This window comes from Mustela lutreola, chromosome 9, assembly GCF_030435805.1.
Source record: "Mustela lutreola isolate mMusLut2 chromosome 9, mMusLut2.pri, whole genome shotgun sequence".
Classification (NCBI taxonomy): Eukaryota; Metazoa; Chordata; class Mammalia; order Carnivora; family Mustelidae; genus Mustela; species Mustela lutreola.
In genome coordinates this window covers 26,678,807-26,703,726 of record NC_081298.1, presented here as the reverse complement: position 1 = coordinate 26,703,726, position 24,920 = coordinate 26,678,807, and the positions used below count along the sequence as shown (strand labels likewise).

The window sequence follows — 24,920 nt, the reverse complement described above, 5'->3', positions numbered from 1 at the left end:
TTCATTATCATTTGTTTCCATGATTTTTTTCAATTCTTCTTTAATTTCCCGGTTGACCCATTCATTCTTTAGAAGGATACTGTTTAGTCTCCATGTATTTGGGTTCTTTCCAAACTTCCTTTTGTGGTTGAGTTCTAGCTTTAGAGCATTGTGGTCTGAAAATATGCAGGGAATGATCCCAATCTTTTGATCCCGGTTGAGTCCTGATTTAGGACCGAGGATGTGATCTATTCTGGAGAATGTTCCATGTGCACTAGAGAAGAATGTGTATTCTGTTGCTTTGGGATGAAATATTCTGAATATATCTGTGATGTCCATCTGGTCCAGTGTGTCATTTAAGGCCTTTATATCCTTGCTGATCTTTTGCTTGGATGACCTGTCCATTTCAGTGAGGGGAGTGTTAAAGTCCCCTACTATCATTGTATTATTGTTGATGTGTTTCTTTGATTTTGTTATTAATTGGTTTATATAGTTGGCTGCTCCCACCTTGGGGGCATAGATATTTAAAATTGTTAAATCTTCTTGTTGGACAGACCCTTTGAGTATGATATAGTGTCCTTCCTCATCTCTTATTATAGTCTTTGGCTTAAAATCTAATTGATCTGATATAAAGATTGCCACTCCTGCTTTCTTCTGATGTCCATTAGCATGGTAAATTCTTTTCCACCCCCTCACTTTAAATCTGGAGGTGTCTTCGGGCTTAAAATGTGTTTCTTGGAGGCAACATATAGATGGGTTTTGTTTTTTTATCCATTCTGATACCCTGTGTCTTTTGACAGGGGCATTTAGCCCATTCACATTCAGGGTAACTATTGAGAGATATTAATTTAGTGCCATTGTATTGCCTGTAAGGTGACTGTTACTGTATATGGTCTCTGTTCCTTTCGGATCTACCACTTGTAGGCTCTCTCTTTGCTTAGAGGACCCCTTTCAAGATTTCCTGTAGAGCTGGTTTGGTATTTGCAAATTCTTTCAGTTGTTGTTTGTCCTGGAAGCTTTTAATCTCTCCTTCTATTTTCAATGATAGCCTAGCTGGATATAGTATTCTTGGCTGCATGTTTTTCTCGTTTAGTGCTCTGAAAATATCATGCCAGCTCTTTCTGGCCTGCCAGGTCTCTGTGGATAAGTCAGCTGCCAATCTAATATTTTTACCATTGTATGTTACAGACTTCTTTTCCCGGGCTGCTTTCAGGATTTTCTCTTTGTCATTGAGACTTGTAAATTTTACTATTAGGTGACGGGGTGTGGGCCTATTCTTATTGATTTTGAGGGGCATTCTCTGAACCTCCTGAATTTTGATGCTCGTTCCCTTTGCCATATTGGGGAAATTCTCCCCAATAATTCTCTCCAGTATACCTTCTGCTCCCCTCTCATTTACAATTGCATCCAAAACCATAAGATACCTAGGAATAAACCTAACCAAAGAGACACAGAATCTATACTCAGAAAACTATAAAGTACTCATGAAAGAAATTGAGGAAGACACAAAGAAATGGAAAAATGTTCCATGCTCCTGGATTGGAAGAATAAATATTGTGAAAATGTCTATGCTACCTAAAGCAATCTACACATTTAATGCAATTCCTATCAAAGTACCATCCATCTTTTTCAAAGAAATGGAACAAATAATTCTAAAATTTATATGGAACCAGAAAAGACCTCGAATAGCCAAAGGGATATTGAAAAAGAAAGCCAACGTTGGTGGCATCACAATTCCGGACTTCAAGCTCTATTACAAAGCTGTCATCATCAAGACAGCATGGTACTGGCACAAAAACAGACACATAGATCAATGGAACAGAATAGAGAGCCCAGAAATAGACCCTCAACTCTATGGTCAACTAATCTTCGACAAAGCAGGAAAGAATGTCCAATGGAAAAAAGACAGCCTTTTCAATAAATGGTGCTGGGAAAATTGGACAGCCACATGCAGAAAAATGAAATTGGACCATTTCCTTACACCACACACAAAAATAGACTCAAAATGGATGAAGGACCTCAATGTACGAAAGGAATCCATCAAAATCCTTGAGGAGAACACGGGCAGCAACCTCTTCGACCTCTGCCGCAGCAACATCTTCCTAGGAACAACGCAAAAGGCAAGGGAAGCAAGGGAAAAAATGAACTACTGGGATTTCATCAAGATCAAAAGCTTTTGCACAGCAAAGGAAACAGTTAACAAAATCAAAAGACAACTGACAGAATGGGAGAAGATATTTGCAAACGACATATCAGATAAAGGACTAGTGTCCAGAATCTATAAAGAACTTAGCAAACTCAACACCCAAAGAACAAATAATCCAATCAAGAAATGGGCAGAAGACATGAACAGACATTTCTGCAAAGAAGACATCCAGATGGCCAACAGACACATGAAAAAGTGCTCCATATCACTCGGCATCAGGGAAATACAAATCAAAACCACAATGAGATATCACCTCACACCAGTCAGAATGGCTAAAATCAACAAGTCAGGAAATGACAGATGCTGGCGAGGATGCGGAGAAAGGGGAACCCTCCTACACTGTTGGTGGGAATGCAAGCTGGTGCAGCCACTCTGGAAAACAGCATGGAGGTTCCTCAAAATGTTGAAAATAGAACTGCCCTATGACCCAGCAATTGCACTATTGGGTATTTACCCTAAAGATACAAATGTAGTGATCCAAAGGGACACATGCACCCGAATGTTTATAGCAGCAATGTCCACAATAGCCAAACTATGGAAAGAACCTAGATGTCCATCAACAGATGAATGGATCAAGAAGATGTGGTATATATACACAATGGAATACTATGCAGCCATCAAAAGAAATGAAATCTTGCCATTTGCAACAACATGGATGGAACTAGAGCGTATCATGCTTAGCGAAATAAGTCAAGCAGAGAAAGACAACTATCATATGATCTCCCTGATATGAGGAAGTGGTGATGCAACATGGAGGCTTAAGTGGGTAGAAGAATAAATGAAACAAGATGGGATTGGGAGGGAGACAAACCATAAGTGACTCTTAATCTCACAAAACAAACTGAGGGTTGCCGGGGGGAGGGGGTTTGGGAGAAGGGGGTGGGATTATGGACATTGGGGAGGGTATGTGATTTGGTGAGTGCTGTGAAGTGTGTAAACCTGGTGATTCACAGACCTGTACCCCTGGGGATAAAAATATATGTTTATAAAAAATAAAAAATTAAAAAAAAAATTTAATATAAAAAGTAAATTTTTAAAAACTTTATAGGCAAAGAAATCAAGGCTGAAAAATTGTTAATTTCTTTCACTTATTCACGAATGCATGCTGAAAACCAACTGTATTCCAGACCCTCTGGAAATAGCTGGAGCTTCAAAGATAAAAAAGAAACTAAGGGGTGCTTGGGTGGCTCAGCTGGTTAAGCATTTGACTCTTGATCTCAGCTTAGGTCTTGATCTCAGGGTATGAGTTCAAGCCCCACATTGGGCTCCATGCTGGGCATGTAGACTACTTAAAATAATAATAATAATAGTAATAACAATAAATGAAAACTGGACAAACTAAAATATTCAGGAAATCCACTTAATATCTTTCTGGCCTTATTTTAAAAAAGAATTTTCCTGGGGCACATGGGTGGCTCAGTGGGTTAAAGCCTCTGCCTTGAGCTCAGGTCATGATCCCAGGATCCTGGGATCGAGCCCCGCATTGTGCTTTCTGCTCAGCGGGGAGCCTGCTTCCTCTTCTCTCTATCTGCCTGCTTCTCTGCCTACTTGTGATCTCCGTCTGTCAAATAAATAAATAAAATCTTTAAAAAAAATTTTTTAATTAAAAAAAAAAAAGAATTTTCCTTTAGGAAAACATAGAAAGGGGTACCTAGATGGCTCAGTTGGTTAAGTGTCTGTCTACCTTTGCCTCAGGCCATGATCCCATGGTCTCGGGATCTAGTACCACATCGGACTTCTTGCTTGATAGAGGGCATGCTTCTCCTTCTTCCTCTGCCCCTCCTCCTCACTTGTGCTCTCTCTGTGTCAAACGAATAAATAAAATCTTAAAGAAAAAACAAACAAACAAACACAGAAAATGCTACTGTTAAATGAAAGACTGACAAATTGACAACAGAGTGGTCCTATCCAGTGAGGAGACCCTGACTGAGGCCCAACTACTTTGTCAGTTACTGGTCTATAGCTTGGTTGTTATCAAGGCAAAATTTAAATTGTCTGTATGATTTTATAACTTCTAGAAAAAATGTATTATTAGTCTAAAAACAGTTTAATTTATGTAATTGTGTTACATACTAAAAGTCAGTATTACTCTGCTTTTCTTGCAAAAGATTACCAAACCACAATACAAATTCCACACATTTCATACTTCCATTATAGGTGTCTTTATTGTGAAGAAACATAAAGCATAGTATAAAGTTCTTAAAGTTAAAAACCTATAACATGTAAACATAAAATTAAAATATTTCAATGATTCTGTTCAATTCATAAAGAATGAAGAAACCAGTAAGATGTTAAGACTGGCTCAGAGAGGGGGAGGAGTCAAGATGGCGGAGAAGTAGCAAGCTGAGACTGCTTCAGCTAGCCGGAGATCAGCTAGATAGCTTATCTAAAGATTGCAAACACCTGAAAATCCATCGGCAGATCGAAGAGAAGAAGAACAGCAATTCTGGAAACAGAAAAACAACCACTTTCTGAAAGGTAGGACCGGCGGAGAAGTGAATCCAAAGCGACGGGAAGATAGACCCCGGGGGGAGGGGCCGGCTCCCGGCAAGCGGCGGAGCAACCGCGCACAAAATCAGGACTTTTAAAAGTCTGTTCCGCTGAGGGACATCGCTCCAGAGGCTAAACCGGGGCGAAGCCCACGCGGGGTCAGCGTGGCCTCAGGTCCCGCAGGGTCACAGAAGGATCGGGGGTGTCTGAGTGTCGCAGAGCTTGCGGGTATTGGAACGGGAAAGCCGGCTGCAGAGACAGAGCTGACAGTAAGCTCGCAGCTCCGTGTTACCTTGAACCGGTCGCAGGCTCGGTGAGCTCGGAGCGCGGCCGGAGGTCAGGCAGACGGGAGTAACTGGGCGCGGTTCTCTGAGGGCGCACTGAGGAGTGGGGCCCTGGGCTCTCGGCTCCTCCGGGCCGGAGACCAGGAGGCCGCCATTTGTATTCCCGTCCTCTGGAACTCTACGGAAAGCGCTCAGGGAACAAAAGCTCCTGAAAGCAAACCCGAGCGGATTACTCACCCCGGCCCCGGGTAAGGGCGGTGTAATTCCGCCTGGGGCAAAGACACTTGAGAATCACTACAACAGGCCCCTCCCCCAGAAGATCAACAAGAAATCCAGCCGAGACCAAGTTCACCTACCAAGGAGTGCGGTTTCAATACCAAGGAGAGCAGCAGAATTCCAGAGGAGGAGAAAGCCAAGCACGGAACTCATGGCTTTTTTCCTGTGATTTTTTTTAGTCTTGCAGTTAATTTAATTTTTTCTTTTTCATTTTTTTTTTTTTCTCGCCTTCGGGTAAAATTTTTTTTTTAACTGTTACCTTTTTCTTTTTTAACGACTTTTTACTAGTTTATCTAATATATATATATATTTTTTTACATTTTTCTTAGGTGTTTTCTTTTTTTTAAAAATTCTTTTCTTTCCTTTTCTTTTTTTTTTTTCTTTTTCTTTTCTTTTTGTTTTTTTTTTCTTTCTTCCTTTTTGAACCTCTTTTTATCCCCTTTCTCCCCACTCACGATTTTGGATCTCTTCTAATTTGGTTAAAGCATATTTTCCTGGGGTTGTTGCCACCCTTTTAGTATTTTACTTGCCCCTTCATTTACTCTTATCTGGACAAAATGACAAGACGTAAAAATTCAACACAAAAAAAAGAACAAGAGGCAGTACCGAAGGCTAGGGACCTAATCAATACAGACATCGGTAATATGTCAGATCTAGAGTTCAGAATGACAATTCTCAAGGTTCTAGCCGGGCTCGAAAAAGGCATGGAAGATATTAGAGAAACCCTCTCGAGAGATATAAAAGCCCTTTCTGGAGAAATAAAAGAACTAAAATCTAACCAAGGTGAAATCAAAAAAGCTATTAATGAGGTGCAATCAAAAATGGAGGCTCTAACTGCTAGGATAAATGAGGCAGAAGAAAGAATTAGTGATATAGAAGACCAAATGACAGAGAATAAAGAAGCTGAGCAAAAGAGGGACAAACAGCTACTGGACCACGAGGGGAGAATTCGAGAGATAAGTGACACCATAAGACGAAACAACATTAGAATAATTGGGATTCCAGAAGAAGAAGAAAGTGAGAGGGGAGCAGAAGGTATACTGGAGAGAATTATTGGGGAGAATTTCCCCAATATGGCAAAGGGAACGAGCATCAAAATTCAGGAGGTTCAGAGAATGCCCCTCAAAATCAATAAGAATAGGCCCACACCCCGTCACCTAATAGTAAAATTTACAAGTCTCAATGACAAAGAGAAAATCCTGAAAGCAGCCCGGGAAAAGAAGTCTGTAACATACAATGGTAAAAATATTAGATTGGCAGCTGACTTATCCACAGAGACCTGGCAGGCCAGAAAGAGCTGGCATGATATTTTCAGAGCATTAAACGAGAAAAACATGCAGCCAAGAATACTATATCCAGCTAGGCTATCATTGAAAATAGAAGGAGAGATTAAAAGCTTCCAGGACAAACAACAACTGAAAGAATTTGCAAATACCAAACCAGCTCTACAGGAAATCTTGAAAGGGGTCCTCTAAGCAAAGAGAGAGCCTACAAGTGGTAGATCAGAAAGGAAGAGAGACCATATACAGTAACAGTCACCTTACAGGCAATACAATGGCACTAAATTCATATCTCTCAATAGTTACCCTGAATGTGAATGGGCTAAATGCCCCTGTCAAAAGACACAGGGTATCAGAATGGATAAAAAAACAAAACCCATCTATATGTTGCCTCCAAGAAACACATTTTAAGCCCGAAGACACCTCCAGATTTAAAGTGAGGGGGTGGAAAAGAATTTACCATGCTAATGGACATCAGAAGAAAGCAGGAGTGGCAATCCTTATATCAGATCAATTAGATTTTAAGCCAAAGACTATAATAAGAGATGAGGAAGGACACTATATCATACTCAAAGGGTCTGTCCAACAAGAAGATTTAACAATTTTAAATATCTATGCCCCCAATGTGGGAGCAGCCAACTATATAAACCAATTAATAACAAAATCAAAGAAACACATCAACAATAATACAATAATAGTAGGGGACTTTAACACTCCCCTCACTGAAATGGACAGGTCATCCAAGCAAAAGATCAGCAAGGAAATAAAGGCCTTAAACGACACACTGGACCAGATGGACATCACAGATATATTCAGAATATTTCATCCCAAAGCAACAGAATACACATTCTTCTCTAGTGCACATGGAACATTCTCCAGAATAGATCACATCCTCGGTCCTAAATCAGGACTCAACCGGTATCAAAAGATTGGGATCATTCCCTGCATATTTTCAGACCACAATGCTCTAAAGCTAGAACTCAACCACAAAAGGAAGTTTGGAAAGAACCCAAATACATGGAGACTAAACAGTATCCTTCTAAAGAATGAATGGGTCAACCGGGAAATTAAAGAAGAATTGAAAAAAATCATGGAAACAAATGACAATGAAAACACAACGGTTCAAAATCTGTGGGACACAACAAAGGCAGTCCTGAGAGGAAAATATATAGCGGTACAAGCCTTTCTCAAGAAACAAGAAAGGTCTCAGGTACACAACCTAACCCTACACCTAAAGGAGCTGGAGAAAGAACAAGAAAGAAACCCTAAGCCCAGCAGGAGAAGAGAAATCATAAAGATCAGAGCAGAAATCAATGAAATAGAAACCAAAAAAACAATAGAACAAATCAACGAAACTAGGAGCTGGTTCTTTGAAAGAATTAATAAAATTGATAAACCCCTGGCCCGACTTATCAAAAAGAAAAGAGAAAGGACCCAAATAAATAAAATCATGAATGAAAGAGGAGAGATCACAACTAACACCAAAGAAATACAAACTATTATAAGAACATACTATGAGCAACTCTACGGCAATAAATTTGACAATCTGGAAGAAATGGATGCATTCCTAGAAACATATAAACTACCACAACTGAACCAGGAAGAAATAGAAAGCCTGAACAGACCCATAACCAGTAAGGAGATTGAAACAGTCATTAAAAATCTCCAAACAAACAAAAGCCCAGGGCCAGACGGCTTCCCGGGGGAATTCTACCAAACATTTAAAGAAGAACTAATTCCTATTCTCCTGAAACTGTTCCAAAAAACAGAAATGGAAGGAAAACTTCCAAACTCATTTTATGAGGCCAGCATCACCTTGATCCCAAAACCAGACAAGGATCTCACCAAAAAAGAGAGCTATAGACCGATATCCTTGATGAACACAGATGCGAAAATACTCAACAAAATACTAGCCAATAGGATTCAACAGTACATTAAAAAGATTATTCACCACGACCAAGTGGGATTTATTCCAGGGCTGCAAGGTTGGTTCAATATCCGCAAATCAGTCAATGTGATACAACACATCAATAAAAGAAAGAACAAGGGGACGCCTGGGTGGCTCAGTTGGTTGGGCAGCTGCCTTCGGCTCAGGTCGTGATCCCAGCGTCCTGGGATCGAGTCCCACATCGGGCTCCTTGCTCCGCAGGGAGCCTGCTTCTCCCTCTGACTCTGCCTTCCACTCTGTCTGCCTGTGCTTGCTCTCACTCTCTCTCTCTCTTACAAATAAATAAATAAAATCTTTAAAAAAAAAAAAAAAAAAAAAAAAAAAAAAAAAGAAAGAACAAGAACCATATGATACTCTCAATAGATGCTGAAAAAGCATTTGACAAAGTACAACATCCCTTCCTGATCAAAACTCTTCAAAGTGTAGGGATAGAGGGCACATACCTCAATATCATCAAAGCCATCTATGAAAAACCCACCGCAAATATCATTCTCAATGGAGAAAAACTGAAAGCTTTTCCGCTAAGGTCAGGAACACGGCAGGGATGTCCATTATCACCACTGCTATTCAACATCGTACTAGAGGTCCTAGCCTCAGCAATCAGACAACAAAAGGAAATTAAAGGCATCCAAATCGGCAAAGAAGAAGTCAAATTATCACTCTTCGCAGATGATATGATACTATATGTGGAAAACCCAAAAGACTCCACTCCAAAACTGCTAGAACTTATACAGGAATTCAGTAAAGTGTCAGGATATAAAATCAATGCACAGAAATCAGTTGCATTTCTCTACACCAACAGCAAGACAGAAGAAAGAGATATCAAGGAGTCAATCCCATTTACAATTGCATCCAAAACCATAAGATACCTAGGAATAAACCTAACCAAAGAGACACAGAATCTATACTCAGAAAACTATAAAGTACTCATGAAAGAAATTGAGGAAGACACAAAGAAATGGAAAAATGTTCCATGCTCCTGGATTGGAAGAATAAATATTGTGAAAATGTCCATGCTACCTAAAGCAATCTACACATTTAATGCAATTCCTATCAAAGTACCATCCATCTTTTTCAAAGAAATGGAACAAATAATTCTAAAATTTATATGGAACCAGAAAAGACCTCGAATAGCCAAAGGGATATTGAAAAAGAAAGCCAACGTTGGTGGCATCACAATTCCGGACTTCAAGCTCTATTACAAAGCTGTCATCATCAAGACAGCATGGTACTGGCACAAAAACAGACACATAGATCAATGGAGCAGAATAGAGAGCCCAGAAATAGACCCTCAAATCTATGGTCAACTAATCTTCGACAAAGCAGGAAAGAATGTCCAATGGAAAAAAGACAGCCTTTTCAATAAATGGTGCTGGGAAAATTGGACAGCCACATGCAGAAAAATGAAATTGGACCATTTCCTTACACCACACACAAAAATAGACTCAAAATGGATGAAGGACCTCAATGTACGAAAGGAATCCATCAAAATCCTTGAGGAGAACACGGGCAGCAACCTCTTTGACCTCTGCCGCAGCAACATCTTCCTAGGAACAACGCAAAAGGCAAGGGAAGCAAGGGAAAAAATGAACTACTGGGATTTCATCAAGATCAAAAGCTTTTGCACAGCAAAGGAAACAGTTAACAAAATCAAAAGACAACTGACAGAATGGGAGAAGATATTTGCAAACGACATATCAGATAAAGGACTAGTGTCCAGAATCTATAAAGAACTTAGCAAACTCAACACCCAAAGAACAAATAATCCAATCAAGAAATGGGCAGAAGACATGAACAGACATTTCTGCAAAGAAGACATCCAGATGGCCAACAGACACATGAAAAAGTGCTCCATATCACTCGGCATCAGGGAAATACAAATCAAAACCACAATGAGATATCACCTCACACCAGTCAGAATGGCTAAAATCAACAAGTCAGGAAATGACAGATGCTGGCGAGGATGCGGAGAAAGGGGAACCCTCCTACACTGTTGGTGGGAATGCAAGCTGGTGCAGCCACTCTGGAAAACAGCATGGAGGTTCCTCAAAATGTTGAAAATAGAACTGCCCTATGACCCAGCAATTGCACTATTGGGTATTTACCCTAAAGATACAAATGTAGTGATCCAAAGGGACACATGCACCCGAATGTTTATAGCAGCAATGTCCACAATAGCCAAACTATGGAAAGAACCTAGATGTCCATCAACAGATGAATGGATCAAGAAGATGTGGTATATATACACAATGGAGTACTATGCAGCCATCAAAAGAAATGAAATCTTGCCATTTGCAACAACATGGATGGAACTAGAGCGTATCATGCTTAGCGAAATAAGTCAAGCAGAGAAAGACAACTATCATATGATCTCCCTGATATGAGGAAGTGGTGATGCAACATGGAGGCTTAAGTGGGTAGAAGAAGAATAAATGAAACAAGATGGGATTGGGAGGGAGACAAACCATAAGTGACTCTTAATCTCACAAAACAAACTGAGGGTTGCCGGGGGGAGGGGGTTTGGGAGAAGGGGGTGGGATTATGGACATTGGGGAGGGTATGTGATTTAGTGAGTGCTGTGAAGTGTGTAAACCTGGTGATTCACAGACCTGTACCCCTGGGGATAAAAATATATGTTTATAAAAAATAAAAAATAAAAAAAAAAAAAATAATAAAAAAAAAAAAAGACTGGCTCAGAGAAACTGATGAATTGTAATCAGCCAATGAACTCTGAAATAAATTTGCAAATAGATGTAAACCTGTTTAATATTCTGAAGGGCAATGAACTAAAACATTCAGAACTCTTTCCCACCAAACAGAAAACAAGGGCATCCAACCACAACAATTGCATCTGTCCCATTGCATTGTTATGGGAGGGAATAGTTTGCACGACTCTCAAAAAAGAATTTTTTTGCAATTATATCAGTTTTCTATGATTTAATCTCTACCTATACAAAATTTTTAAATAGCTTAGTCAGTGGAAAATTACTTAATTATACACACCTCTAATAGACTTATAATCCCAGGAGGATCTACTAGAACATGTTCAGCACTCCATTGAAAGGACACCAGTCATCTCTTTTATTTATTTGCAAATTTTAGATAATTTTTCTTAACAGTTTTTTTTGATAGAATGGTACCTTTCTGAACATAACTTTATTTCAAAAAACTTATAATGCATATGTAATGCTCCAAAATACTTTTGCTTGGGGGCAGTGTTTTGTTTTGTCTGTGAAAAGAATAAATTCTTTGATCTCTAAAATAGAGACTACCTTACATGTAGCACAGTTGTTCGTTACATGTATTTAATAATGTACTCATTGCCTCCTTCTAGACTCATTTTTTGTTGTTTAAAATACAGTCACTTCCTCTACCCCTTTGCCCTTTATAATCCTAAACATACTCTGAGTAGAAGTTCTCTTTTTTAATCTATTATGTTTTTGGACAACAAGAGAGTTGATTTCCATAAAACAGTGAATCTGCTGAAGTCTTTAGTGTATTTTTTTTAATATTTTATTTATTTATTTGACACAGAGAGAAAGATCACAGGTAGGCAGAAAGGCAGGCAGAGAGAGAGGGGGGAAGCAGGCTCCCTGATGAGCAGAGAGTCTGATGTGGGACTCAATGCCAGGACCCTGAGATCATGATCTGAGCCAAAGGCAGAAGCTTAACCTACTGAGCCACCTAGGCACCCCATCTTTAGTGTATTTAATCTAAATGGAATAGCATCTATGTTCTATTATTTCTTTTAAACAGTAAAAAATTATATAGTAAGAATGTTTTGAAGCCTTAATCTTATAGTGAGGCAGGTTTCATAGAATATCTGGAGTCAATCTGTAGAAAATCTGGAAGCATACAGAGACTCTGGAAATAGGTTGGTTTTGAATACAAATACAAACTATTATTATTATTATTATTATTATTATTTTGTCAGAGATGTGTATTCTATGTGTATCTGAAAAGGTTTATAGGTTTCCCTCCCCTTTGGGTTCATTAACGATATTTCAACCTCTCGTAGATATACCTATAAAGGAGAGAATTTAGAATTTTTATTTCCTTTTGTAAACTTCTTCTCCCCATAAATATCATGACTACTTTCTGTCAAAATGGGAGATTTCCAGATTTTTCTCTTAAATATTTTGGAACATCCTGCCCTAAGAATAAAGCAGGAAAACAATATGAGTTTGGAGATAATCTCTGACCAGAAATTCCACATTATAGTAAGTGATACTGTAGTCATTTCAAGTCAGCTAAAGAGGGTCGCATGGGTGGCTCACTCAGTTAAGCAGCTGCCTTCAGCTCAGGTCATGATCCCAGGATCCTGGGACCGAATCCCACATTGGGCTCCTTGCTCAGCAGGAAGCCTTCTTCTCTCTCTGCCTCTGCCTGCCACTCTGCCCGCTGGTGCTCTCTCTCTCTCTCTCTGACAAATAAATAAATAAAATCTTTTAAAAAAATAAGCTAAAGAGAGATGAGGCTTTCTTTTTGACCATTTGACTGACAACCCCACAGAGTAGAGTCTTACCTAAAAAAGAGTAGACCTGAATTTTCTCAGGTATAGGTGGTAAGTGTTAACAGACAGCCAAAATACATGGTTGAACTCAGTTTATAGTCCCTACCTGAAATACAAAGATTTTGAGCTCAAGTGTAGAGGCATGGAACCTCCGGGCCTTTGAAGGGAAATACGGAGGAAGACCTAAAAGTAAGGCCATGTGTGAATTCAGTCCACATCCTGCACTCCACCTCCACACTTCCTTGGATCTTACAAACTATGCCAACTTGTTGCATAAGAATGACCAGACTCAAAAGTTTAAAATAAATGTCTGCCATTTATTAGGATTGTTTCTCAGGAAGGAAGAAGTAGAATGCCCATCAGGCAGGGGCTTGAAATCACTCCAACCTCATGTTTAATACATCAAAATTACAGGTTTTCTCTTACAATTTAATGTACCTAAAAATCCCTGTAAGACTTGTGCTGATGAGCTGTGGAGAGAGTGAAACTGGAGAAGGAACAATGAGAGAAACTAGTGGTCTTCTGGGGAGGATGACGTGGACCTTTTGAAATAGTGAACATTAAAGACACTATTTGATAAGAGTTCTAATAGCAATCAAAGTACAGACAAATACACATTAGAACAAAGGAAGTCACATCACTTGTTGAGAAAAGCAAAGGCGAATGGCATGGAAGATCCTTAAAAGAGTAAAAATGTACTTTCAAGGGAATGAGACATTAAGGGCTTCTTAATTAGTTGACTTTTTTCACTTTTAAGAATAGGGAACCCTCTCCTTTTGGTTATGCAAAAGCTGATATCATCATTAAATGGAGATCAGGTCGAGTTGGAACTAAAAGCACATTTTAGCGATTTGGACATGATGAGCTGAGATGAACTGAGGGATCCAGAATGAGTCCACATTTCTGAATTGAGCAACAGGGGGAATTGTAGGTGTTGATTATTTAAAAGGGAAGACGAGGGAAAAGCCAGACAGAGTTGGAATTCAGTTTGGGAAATTGTGTCTGTGATGGCCGAGTAACCCAAGAGAACCTAGCAAATATATAATCCAGTATGGGAGTCTGGGCCTCAGAGATGTTGTCTGGGTTGAATATGTAAATACAGAACTTGCCCAAGATCACACAGCTTCTGAGCAGTGATGGAGAACAGGGAACAAACCCCTCTGACCACATTCATGCTTCTTTCTTGAAAACATGCAAAACCCAAAGAAATGGGAATCTGTGCTTTACGCCTAGAATTACACAATCACTTCCCTCTACCCAAACTGCTAAAATAGAAAGTCTGAAATATTACATTTCAGCTATTGTGCTGAACCTGGGACAAATACTATCTTATAAATATTAAAAGTTTTGTCTAATCATGCTATTTATGCCAGAAAATTTGTGTCCCTTCTTGAAACCTGGCTTCTGCCAAGCCCATATTCCCTGCTTGACAAATACATCTGAGTGTCAGTGAATCTCAAAGATATAAACATTATTAAATTTTCCCACCAAACTTCTAAGTCCCATGAAAATTAAAATCCAACTGTATAACTTGGTCATTTAGTGAGTACCTGGCCTTTGGTCCATTGGTCTGGGCTGAAATTATCATTTGTCTAATAATAGGAAATGCAGGTAAAGTGTCTGGTGAAAGAGAAAATAGGCAAGATGACAAAGAAACATTATGAGGCAGGTGGCAGAAGAAGAAACCCCAAAAATGACTAGGAAAGGACACTCAAGAGAAAAGTCAAGGCAAACATGACAAAGGCATCAAGGAAGGTAAATCATGTTGAAATAGTGGCTAGAGGCAGAGTGGTAAATGGTAAAACCTGACGAATGCTTGAGTTTTTCAACAAAGAAGGCATTGGCAAAACCAGGGCTGTTTTAGTGAAGTGTTATACACAAAAGTCAGATTTCTCTTAGCTAAAGTGAGATTAAGAATCTGGAACATAGAGAACTTAGTTGGTAACAGTGGTTCTAGAAGTTTGGATCCAAAGAGGAGGAGAGATGAAACATAAGCCATGGAAGAGGAGTATACATAACACAAGGAAAATTCCATGGCATGTCAACTATTAGTTGTGACTAAGTTTGGAGTGGAAAAGCAATATCCTTAAATTCTTAGGAATGAAAGAACTTAAAAGGTTACTGAGTACAGTGTCCAGCTTCTGTTCCAATCCCTCTCTAACACCATAACCACAACCATTTCTGTCTCACACCCAGAAATGGTCCTGTAAACTCAACACTGGGAGAATGCTGAGGACAAACCTGCTTGGTCCACTTTCCAACAGCTCTACCCTTTAGAAAATGTTGCCTTAATTTGTCTAACAGATTTCTATGTTCAGTTCTATATACTTTCTTTCCTATACTCTGTAACTCCTCCATCTGTCTGGTTCTGGTTCTTCCTGAGGACACCACATCATACTAAACGGACTAGGATGGTTCTCTAGATGTCAGAGATAATCCTCTAGTCCTTGTCCAGATCCTTCAGTGTTTACTCAGAGAACTCAGATATCTCCCCTATCTATTCATGGGATCATCCAGACTCAATCTAGTTGTCATGTATCCTTCTGCAGCCTCCAGAATGAATCACAACCCTCTTGGTTGTACCAAAGCAGAGCAGAAATGTGATTTCCCTCCTTCCTTGGCACCCTCAGCACTATGGAGCTGTTCTAGAATCCTGTTTGCTTTCTTGGCCAGGGTCCTTTCCTATACTCTGTAACTCCCAGCTCCAGCCTAACCTTCCCCTGTCCAGTGATGACTGCTTACAGATAAAAGACACGCGCATGGGATGGAATGTATTTTTATGGAAAGGGTGTTCCAGAATGAGGCAAGAATCCCTCCAGGAGGCAGTAAGGTGGTGATATTCAGATTTTAGAGTAGCTTGAAGTGTTTGTAACTGACAGTTTGGAGTCAGGGTCATAATCCTTCACATTGTTAGAACGGGCTGTTTTCACAGAAAATTTCAGGCAGCACTCTTGATCATTTGGGCAGGTTAAGTATTGAATTTCAGTTTTTCTGCAGGTGTTTCTGCACATGCCATGGTAAAGCTGACATGGAATCCAAGTCTCTTGGCTCTTGCCATACTGGGATCTGAACAGGCCACCTGGGGAAAATATAGCGATGTTTAGTTTCCTTGCAGCAGTGACAATAGGAATGGGGAAGCATGATTTAAAGAGAACAAGCCCTGAGGATATTAACAGGATCCAGAGTAAAAAACACTCCAGTTCAAATCTGGGCTCTGTCATTATGGCTCCTCACCCTTAAGCAAGTTAGTTCAGTTCTCAGGCCCATCACTGCATCATTTTCACAATGGGTGTCATAATAGAGCCAAGTTCTTACCATTTGTGATGTTTAGCTTAGCATATATAGAGTGCTCAGGAGAGTATCTGGTGCATAATAAGTATAAGTATAAGAAGTAATGAAATAGGGCGCCTGGGTGACTCAGTTGGTTAAACAACTGCCTTCAGCTCAGGTCATGATCCCAGAGTCCCAGAATCAAGTTCTGCATCGGGCTCCAATCTCCATGGGGGGGGTCTGCTTCTCCTTCTGACCTTCTCCTCGCTCATGCTCTCTCTCACTGTCTCTCTCACAAATAAATAAATAAAATCTTTAAAAAAAAAAAAAAGAAGTAATGACATATTAAGCAATGTGTTCATATAAAATTCTTTTCCTGAGGGTCCAGGGCTTCAAGGGAAGCTCCTATGAATATGTATTGGACATGCTTTCAAGTGCCCATACAGATGTGTGCTCCTCACACAGAGCTCTATCAGAGACAGCCAGGCTCCACTCTGAGGCAGGGCACACATACTTGAGCCCCTGCATGCCTTTGTGCTTCTAAACATTTGAGCAAACATGTACCACTCATGTTTGTACATTGGCCCCACAGAAACAGATACCATATAACATGTGCAGCACACTGATGTGCACACACAGGCACGTATGCACGTCCATATTCACATCACTTGAGCATAAATACATGTGCTCACTGTACAGACCCCTACCACACACTTTCCACATATGGCTAAAACCCATTCATGAGTATTGATAGCTATGTATCTGTCATCCAGATATGTGCATGTGTATATAGGTTCCTCAGCTGAAAATGCCCAATGACAAAGTTCCTGACACTTAGCCTTCTATAAATATTAGTCATCAACAGTATTTGTTACTTATTGGAGCTTTCAAAGACAAAGGAGCCAAAGAAAACAATTCTAGCAATCACTGTCACATGTCCAACATCCACTGTGTGTCAGGCATTTTGCAAATGTTATCTCATTGAAACTTCATAAAAACCTATTGTTATCCCTGTTCTTTAGATGAAGACACTGAGGCTCACAGAGAACTCTTGTTCTGTTCACATTTCCATACCTTATACTTGACCACTGTAGGATTCTATTTCTTTTCTCTATGATATTAAGCCCATGCACTTCCCTCTGTGTGTCACATTGCCTCTCTATATTATAGGATTTCTAGGACAGAGTGGCATCTTCCTGCATGATGTCTTCAGGTATAAGGACTTCTTCAGCTATCAATACATAGTCCAAAATCCATAGCTTTGCACTCCAGGACCTTTTACACCTGTCCCCTCATATCACACCCATTCATCAACACTCACTCTGTTCCAGACCATGTATTCATGTACTCCTAAGCATGCAGAGGACTCCAGTGCCCACCCACATTAATAAAAATTGGATAAGCAAGTCTGACATTATTTCTGCATGGTAAAAAACATTTTGAAAATTTTTTGAAAAGAATGTAAATTGTTCCAAGTTTAGATGAAGTCAGAGAATGTGAGGAGAAATAAAGTAAAAAAGAAAATGCCTTAGTGGTAGACATCCCATAGCATTTTGGCACTGGTATGTATATGAACTGTCCCAGAAATTGGCACTCCAGCCCAGGGAGGGCTGCTACATCAGCCAGCCTGATGGTTAACCAGAGCAAGGAGGTAAAAAATGGTACCCCTTCATCCATGTTCCAACGTCATGGTACTGCTGCATTTCCTATTTTAATTCTCACCCTCATCATGGAGTTTCTCTTTCTTTTTTTTTTTAAGTAATTTTTTATTATGTTAATTACCATACAGTACATCATTAGTTTTTGATGTAGCGTTCCATGATTCATTGTTTGCATATAACACCCAGTGCTCTATGCAATACATGCCCTTCTAAATACCCATCATCTGGCTCACCCATCCCCCAACCCTCCTCGCCTCTAAATTCCTCAGTTTGATTCCTAGAGTCCACAGTCTCATATGGTTTGTCTCCCTGCTCTGATTTCTCCCCCTTCATTTTCCCCTTCCTTCTCCTAATGTCCTCCATGCTATTCCTTATGTTCCACAAATAAGTGAAACCATGTGATAATTGTCTTTCTCTCCTTGACTTATTTCACTCAACATAATCTCCAGTTCCATCCATATTGATGAAAAAGTTGGGTATTCATCTTTTCTAATGGCTGAGTAATATTCCATTATATATATATATTACACAGCACATCTTCTTTATCCATTTGTCTATTGAAGGGCATCTCAGCAGCTCCTTCCACAGTTTGGCTATTGTGAACATTGCTGCTACAAACATTGGGGTTCATATGGCCCTTCTTTTCACTACACCTGTCTTTGGGGTAAATACTCAGTAGTGCAATTGCTGGGTGGAACCTCTATTTTGGCACCATCCTACTTTAAAAAGGAGGAGGTCCTCAGGGGGTCTTGCTAGAGTGATACCCACACTCTTCTGGCTGACATTTGAACTGGTGGACTTTCATTTTCTCCCAAATGCAGTGGATGGAAGCCAGGACATCCAAGATCTCCTCTTTGTAGGAATGAGAATCTGGCAAGCTGACCTTTCCCTCACTCTCTCCATATGGGAAACTGGTCAAGGCAGATGCAGAAGGATGCTGCTAACTTTGGCTAAATAAACAAAGGTAGATATTTCTAGCTTCTCAATCCTGCAAGTGTTCTAACCCTGTATTGTTTTGCATCACCACAAACTAATACTCACATCAAGTTAACATCACCTTTGATCATCCCTCCATCTCCAAACTGAAGTCAGAAACCTGCTTTTATTTGATTTATTGATTGATTTTCTTGTAATTTAATTTTTAAATTCTTTAAAAAATTTTCTTTAAGTTCAATTTAATTAGCAATGTACTGTATTATTGCAAGGGTAGAATTTAGTGATTCATCAGTTGCATATAACAACTGGTGCTCATTACTTCAAGTGCCCATCACCCAGGTGCCTCATCTACCCACCCACATCCCCTCCAGGAACCTTGTTTCCTAGAGTTAAGAATCTTTTATGGTTTGCCTCCCTTTCTTTATTCATCTTATTTTATTTTTCCTTCCCTTCACCTATGTTCATCTGTTTTGCTTCTTAAATGCCACATGAGTGAAAGCATATGGTATTTGTCTTTTCTGATTGACTTATTTCTCTTAGCATAGTACCCTCTAGTTCCATTCATGTCGTTGCAAATGGCAAGATTTCATTCTTTTTGATGGCTGAGTAATTTTCCATTGTGAATATATAAACCACAACTTCTTTAACCATTCATCTGTCAATGGACATCTGGGCTCTTTCCATATTTTGAGACCAACTATTAAATATCAGCTTTGCTTCTACCCTTTGTACTCTGTGCCCAGTCTCCCACTGTGAGAAATAGGAATGAGAGTGTTGGCATGAAATCAGAAAATCTCAACTGTGTTTGTGAAGAAGGCTGTTAATAAGAATGTGTCATACTTTATAATAACTTGGAGACTTGTTAAGTATACTCACATCAAGTCTCTAGAGATTCTGATTTGATAGGTCTGAGGAGAGGCCACAGCAAAGGTGTTTGGCACAAGTGTCCCAGAAAATATGCATTTGTTCCTGCCTGAATTGAGAGCCACAACACTGCTTGACTTTCTCACATTGACCCATAGACATTGCCCAGCTCATTTCCCACTTTGGACTTGTATTAGGAGCAAATTAAAATATCAAAAATTGAAAAACAAAACATATGCCCTAGACTCTTTCTAACAGTTCCATCCAAAGCCAAAAGCAATGTAATACATGATTTCACTGCCACCTGTGCATCCCAAACATGATCTTTCCCTACCTCATTTCTGAGGTTCTTCCTACCTACATTTTAGGTATAAGTCATTTATATATTCACTCATTCAATAAATGTTTACTGAAACCTACTCTGTGCAAAGCACTCGCCTCAGCACTGGGAATACATAGATTTAAAAGACAGAGTCATGGCTTTAGGGGTGCCTGGGTGGCCCAGTGGGTTAAGCCTCTGCCTTCTGCTCAGGTCATGGTCTCAGGGTCCTGGGATCGAGCCCCACATTGGGCTTTCTGCTCAGCAGGGAGCCTGCTTACCCCTCTCTCTCTGCCTACCTCTCTGACTACTTGTGATCTCTCTCTCTCTCTCTCTGTCAAATAAATAAATTAAATCTTAAAAAAAAAAAAAAAGGCAATCATGGCTTTCAAACAGTTGAATTTCCAAAGCATATGTTTGGGGTGGTGAAAGGAAAAAAATGACTTTGATTATCCTAGAAAATTTGTCCAGAACAGTTCCTGCCCATTAATTCTGCCAGGTGAAAGCATTAAATGGTTACTAAGGAAGCAACACTATGTACAACTTTTGAAGCATAGATTGATGTCTTCCTTTGTTGTTGTTACTTGCAAACCCACCTGTGGTTTCTACGGCCGCTAAAACCCACCTGTGGTTTCTATGGCCGCTCCAACGTGGAAACTGAACTTTACTGAATGAGAACAAGTGTCTCCCAAGTAAAGAAGATGATACAGAGTGAGAAATATGGGGTAGGAGAAAGTGGAGTAGGAAGAGGATGGGAGGGGGAAGGAGGAATAGGAGAGGGAGGAGAAAGGGAAAGAGGGAAAAGCAGTGATTCTGAACTCAGTCCCAAGAAAGGAGAGACAACCTTAGTTCTCTATAAGGCTGGGATTAGACTACTCCCATGTCTCTCTGTACTTGCCAAGTTTTGAGGAGAGACACCTGAGAACATCCCAGCCGCCTGCTTTCATCTTTCCTCACTGCCTACAGTTACATTTATTGCTTTTCAGTGTTCCTGAAAAATCACACTCAAGAAACGTTTTTAAGAACTTGAAAATGTTACCAGATATTTTTCTTTTTTTTTTTTTTAAGATTTTATTTATTTATTTGACACAGAGAGAGAGATCACAAGTAGGCAGAGAGGCAGGCAGAGGGACAGGGGAAGCAGTCTCCTCACTGAAGAGAGAGCCCAATGTGGGGCTCGATCCCCAGACCCCAAGATCATGATCTGAGCCACCCAGGCACCCACAGATTTTTTTTGTGCAGCATTAATTCTCCCCATTTCAACAGCCACAGCTCTGCTGTGATGAATGAAATTGTCTTTCTCAAGCTTAATTACCCCTAAACCCGGGCTAAGGCAATCTCTGCCCAGATAAACCCCACATATCCCCAGTTTGATTACACACCTACTTAAACCAAACACTTAACTCCAACTGTTCTCTAACCACCTAAGGCTCAGTTATAAAATTTAACACAAACATGATAATAGCCAAGCCACCCATCCCCAATTTACAGCATCAATTCAAAACAGAGCCAACCACCACCCTCACCATAACTCAGTTCTATCCAACTCCACTTCCAGCTCCATTTAAAAAAAAAATCCCATTTTCTCTCAAGATTACACCAGAACATCAGTCCAGCCCAATCCTGTAAATAGAATTTTCACCCTCTCCTCGTGCCAACTCATTTTTCTGATATTATTCTCTCTCTCTTTCTCATATACCATCCTCACCACAACACTCCCTCCCAAACTTCCATTGTTCCCTCTGATAGCTCCCCAAGTTACATCCAATCTCTCACATCTAATGCATGCATCAGGCTCCCTTCCTACCAACAGCATCACCTAAAATTCTTCATGCTTCAATACTCCACTATGCCAGGAACAGCAGGAGGAGCAGCCTCTTAAATTTGTCTTGGCAGAGCAGAATCAGGGGAGATCTTGACAGGAGATGGACCTTGGGAGTAACATTCACAACTTATCTGAGACCAGAAAGGCCATAGGTAGTGCCTGTGGTATGTGAGTGGGAATCATCTCAGAGGCCACTAAGAAAACAATACGACATGCAAGACCCCAGAACCTTTGAGAGAGGCCTGAGTTACCTGGAGTCTTACGAACCAGGATCAGAAGGATGGAAATGGTCATTAAATAGGGCTTCATGATTGACATGTCCTGAGAGAATGGAAGGCTGTGCTGCAGAGGACTGAACAGAGTTCACTGCAGCAGAGAAATGTCCTGCCTTTATTAGTTTTGGAAACGGGCCAGGGTTGTGTGCAGTGAACTAAAAGGGATGAGACATACCTGGGGTCAGCCAGGCAGAAGGATAACATGTATCACATATCTCAGCTGGGCACTTTGTATAAGTGTGGGAGGTTTGCCAGAAGCACCCATGTCAAAATGCACCTTCCTTCCCAAAAGGAAACAAAGGCAAATTAGAGGCCGTTGGCAAATGTGTGTGAGACAAATTTGAATGAGTGAATGAATCAAGCAAGCAATGAGAAAACTAATACATAAATATAAGAAATAGGAGTCCTTTCTTAAACATTGGTGTTTATCATCCTGATAGAAGAGTGTCCAGCTCTGTCAGTAGTACTTACTGCATATCCAATCTAATACTAGGCATCAAGGACTAAGAAAAGAGAAGGGAAAGACAATGATGATCAAAGAAAAGATGGAGAAGATCAACTGAAGGGGAAGTGTAAGTGGTAGAAGGAAGGGAGAGCCATGAGGCAAAGATAAAGGCAGTTCATATTGGCCATAAATCAACATGTCAGTTTCTGTACTAAATACTGTGGGCTAGACCTGAACACTTACGACAACACTGTGATGTTAGATAATATTTTCCACTCCACCGATAAGGACAAGAAAATTTGAAGAGATGATATAACACTCCTAAGCCACACATCTGATGAGATGTAGAGCCTAGATTAGAAATGATATCTGTCTAATAAAAAAAATTTTTAAAAAAAGAAATGATATCTGTCTGACAGTATATACCTTTGGGATTTTCCATTCTTCCTGTGAGTGGAAGGACAGAAATGAGAGATTAGAGAAAAACATAATTAAACACTAAAAATCAGAAAGTGATTCACTGTTCAACATAATAAATTTAGTTTGGGGATTTCAGTGCTCATCTCTTAAGAAATGAGAATGAGGGGCGCTTGGGTGGCTTAGTGGGTTAAGCCTCTGCCTTCGACTCAGGTCATGATCTCAGGGTCCTGGGATTGAGTCCCGCATCGGGCTCTCTGCTTAGTTGGGAGCCTGCTTCCTCCTCTCTCTCTCTGCCTGCCTCTCTGCCTACTTGTGATCTCTCGCTGTCAAATAAGTAAATAAATAAAATCTTTAAAAAAAAAAAAAAAAAAGGAAGAAAGAATAATGAAAGGATTTTTTGGAGGAAACCACATTGACTTTTTTACTCCAGGGAATCATGTGGAAGGCGGATGGGCGGGATCCAGTCTTTTGAATGGAAGTCTGGAAATGAATGAAAAGGCTCTTTTCAAAAGTCTAAATAGGATTGCCATATCTTGCCACAACAAGGCAAATGGAACTGGACTAGTCCTCCCAAGGGTAAATGGAATTGTCCTAGCCATCCCACTACACGCAACTCTAACACTTGAAAAAGTAGAGAAAGAGTAACTATTCAATTACTGAATTAAAGGCAGAGCAGAAATGAAAAGGCAAGTTACAATGTGAGAAAATATTGCAAGCCACCTATCTGATAAAGGGTTAATATCCAAAATATATAAGCAACTCATGCAACTCAAAAACAAAAAACAAATCATCCAATTAAAAAGTGGGTAAACAAACTGAGTAGACATTTTTCCAAAGATGTTCAAATGGTCAATAGGTACCTGAAAAGGTGGTTAACATCGTTCATCATCGGGGAAATGCAAATTGAAACTATGAGATACCACCTCACACCGGCTAGAATCACTACGATCAAAAAAGAGAAGAGTTAATAAGTGCTGGTGAGGATGAGGAAAAGCGAACCCTTTGAGCGCTATGGGTGGGAATGTAAACTGGGACAGGCACTATGGAAAATTATATGGAGGTTTCTCAAATTAAAAATAATCCTTCCAAATGATTCAGGAATTCCACCTCTAGATACACATCTGAAGAAAGTGAAATTACTATCTCAAACAGATAACTGCGCTTCCTATTAATTGCATCATTTACAGTACCCAAGACATGAAAACAACCCAAGCATTCATCAACAGATAAATGAATGAAGAAACACTCTCCCCCAAAAAGCCTATACCTGGCCAAAAGACTAGGGAAAGGGTAGCCTAACAACAGAAAACCATCTTGGCAATACTCACCCTATTCCAATAACGCTAATGGAAAAAATCTCAGTCCTCCTTTCCCCGTGGCTTCAAAAGGTTTTCCCACCCTACCCATGGTTTTCACCCCCTCTCTATAAAAGCAGTGCTCAGACTTCCTCACCAGCTGTTGTTGGTGGGTGGGGACCTATGGGGAGGTAATCTTCCATCTCCTAAATGGCAGATGCAGGGGTTGCTTTGATTCTCTTGCACAGTAGTGTCAACAAAGCCCAGGGGGTAGCTGAGCCTCCTTTTCCACCCACCATTAATGGAGACTGAATAGCATAGTGTAAATCATGGCTCCTAAGCACTTTACTTTTCTCCCACCCTCCTTTACCAGCATAATCCAAAGGGAATTTAAATATATACAAGTCTCCAGCCTCAAGTTATGTCTCAGCTGAGGACTGCCTGCTAAGAAGAAAAAGGAGAAGGAGGAGAAGAAAAAGAATTCAGAGTGTCATAATGTTATAACCAAAATGTCGAGAACACGATGTTTAAAAAATCACTCTTGCCCAGAAACAAGAAAATAACAACATGAATTGGGGCGGGGAGGGCAGGACCAGGGACAATGAATAAACACCAATACCAAGATGAACCAGAC

At 40.0% G+C, this 24,920-nt stretch overlaps 1 protein-coding gene across 1 annotated transcript; it reads right to left on the bottom strand.

The window, feature by feature from the left end:
* Positions 1–15,816: 15,816 nt before the first annotated feature.
* On the bottom strand, positions 15,817–22,169 carry DEFB116 (defensin beta 116). The gene is made up of 2 exons (XM_059132733.1): positions 22,103–22,169; positions 15,817–16,055 (listed from the first exon to the last, which is right to left on the bottom strand). The coding sequence occupies exons 1-2, from the start codon at positions 22,167–22,169 to the stop codon at positions 15,817–15,819; spliced, it is 306 nt and encodes a 101-aa protein (XP_058988716.1).
* Between the last annotated feature and the right edge of the window lie 2,751 nt (positions 22,170–24,920).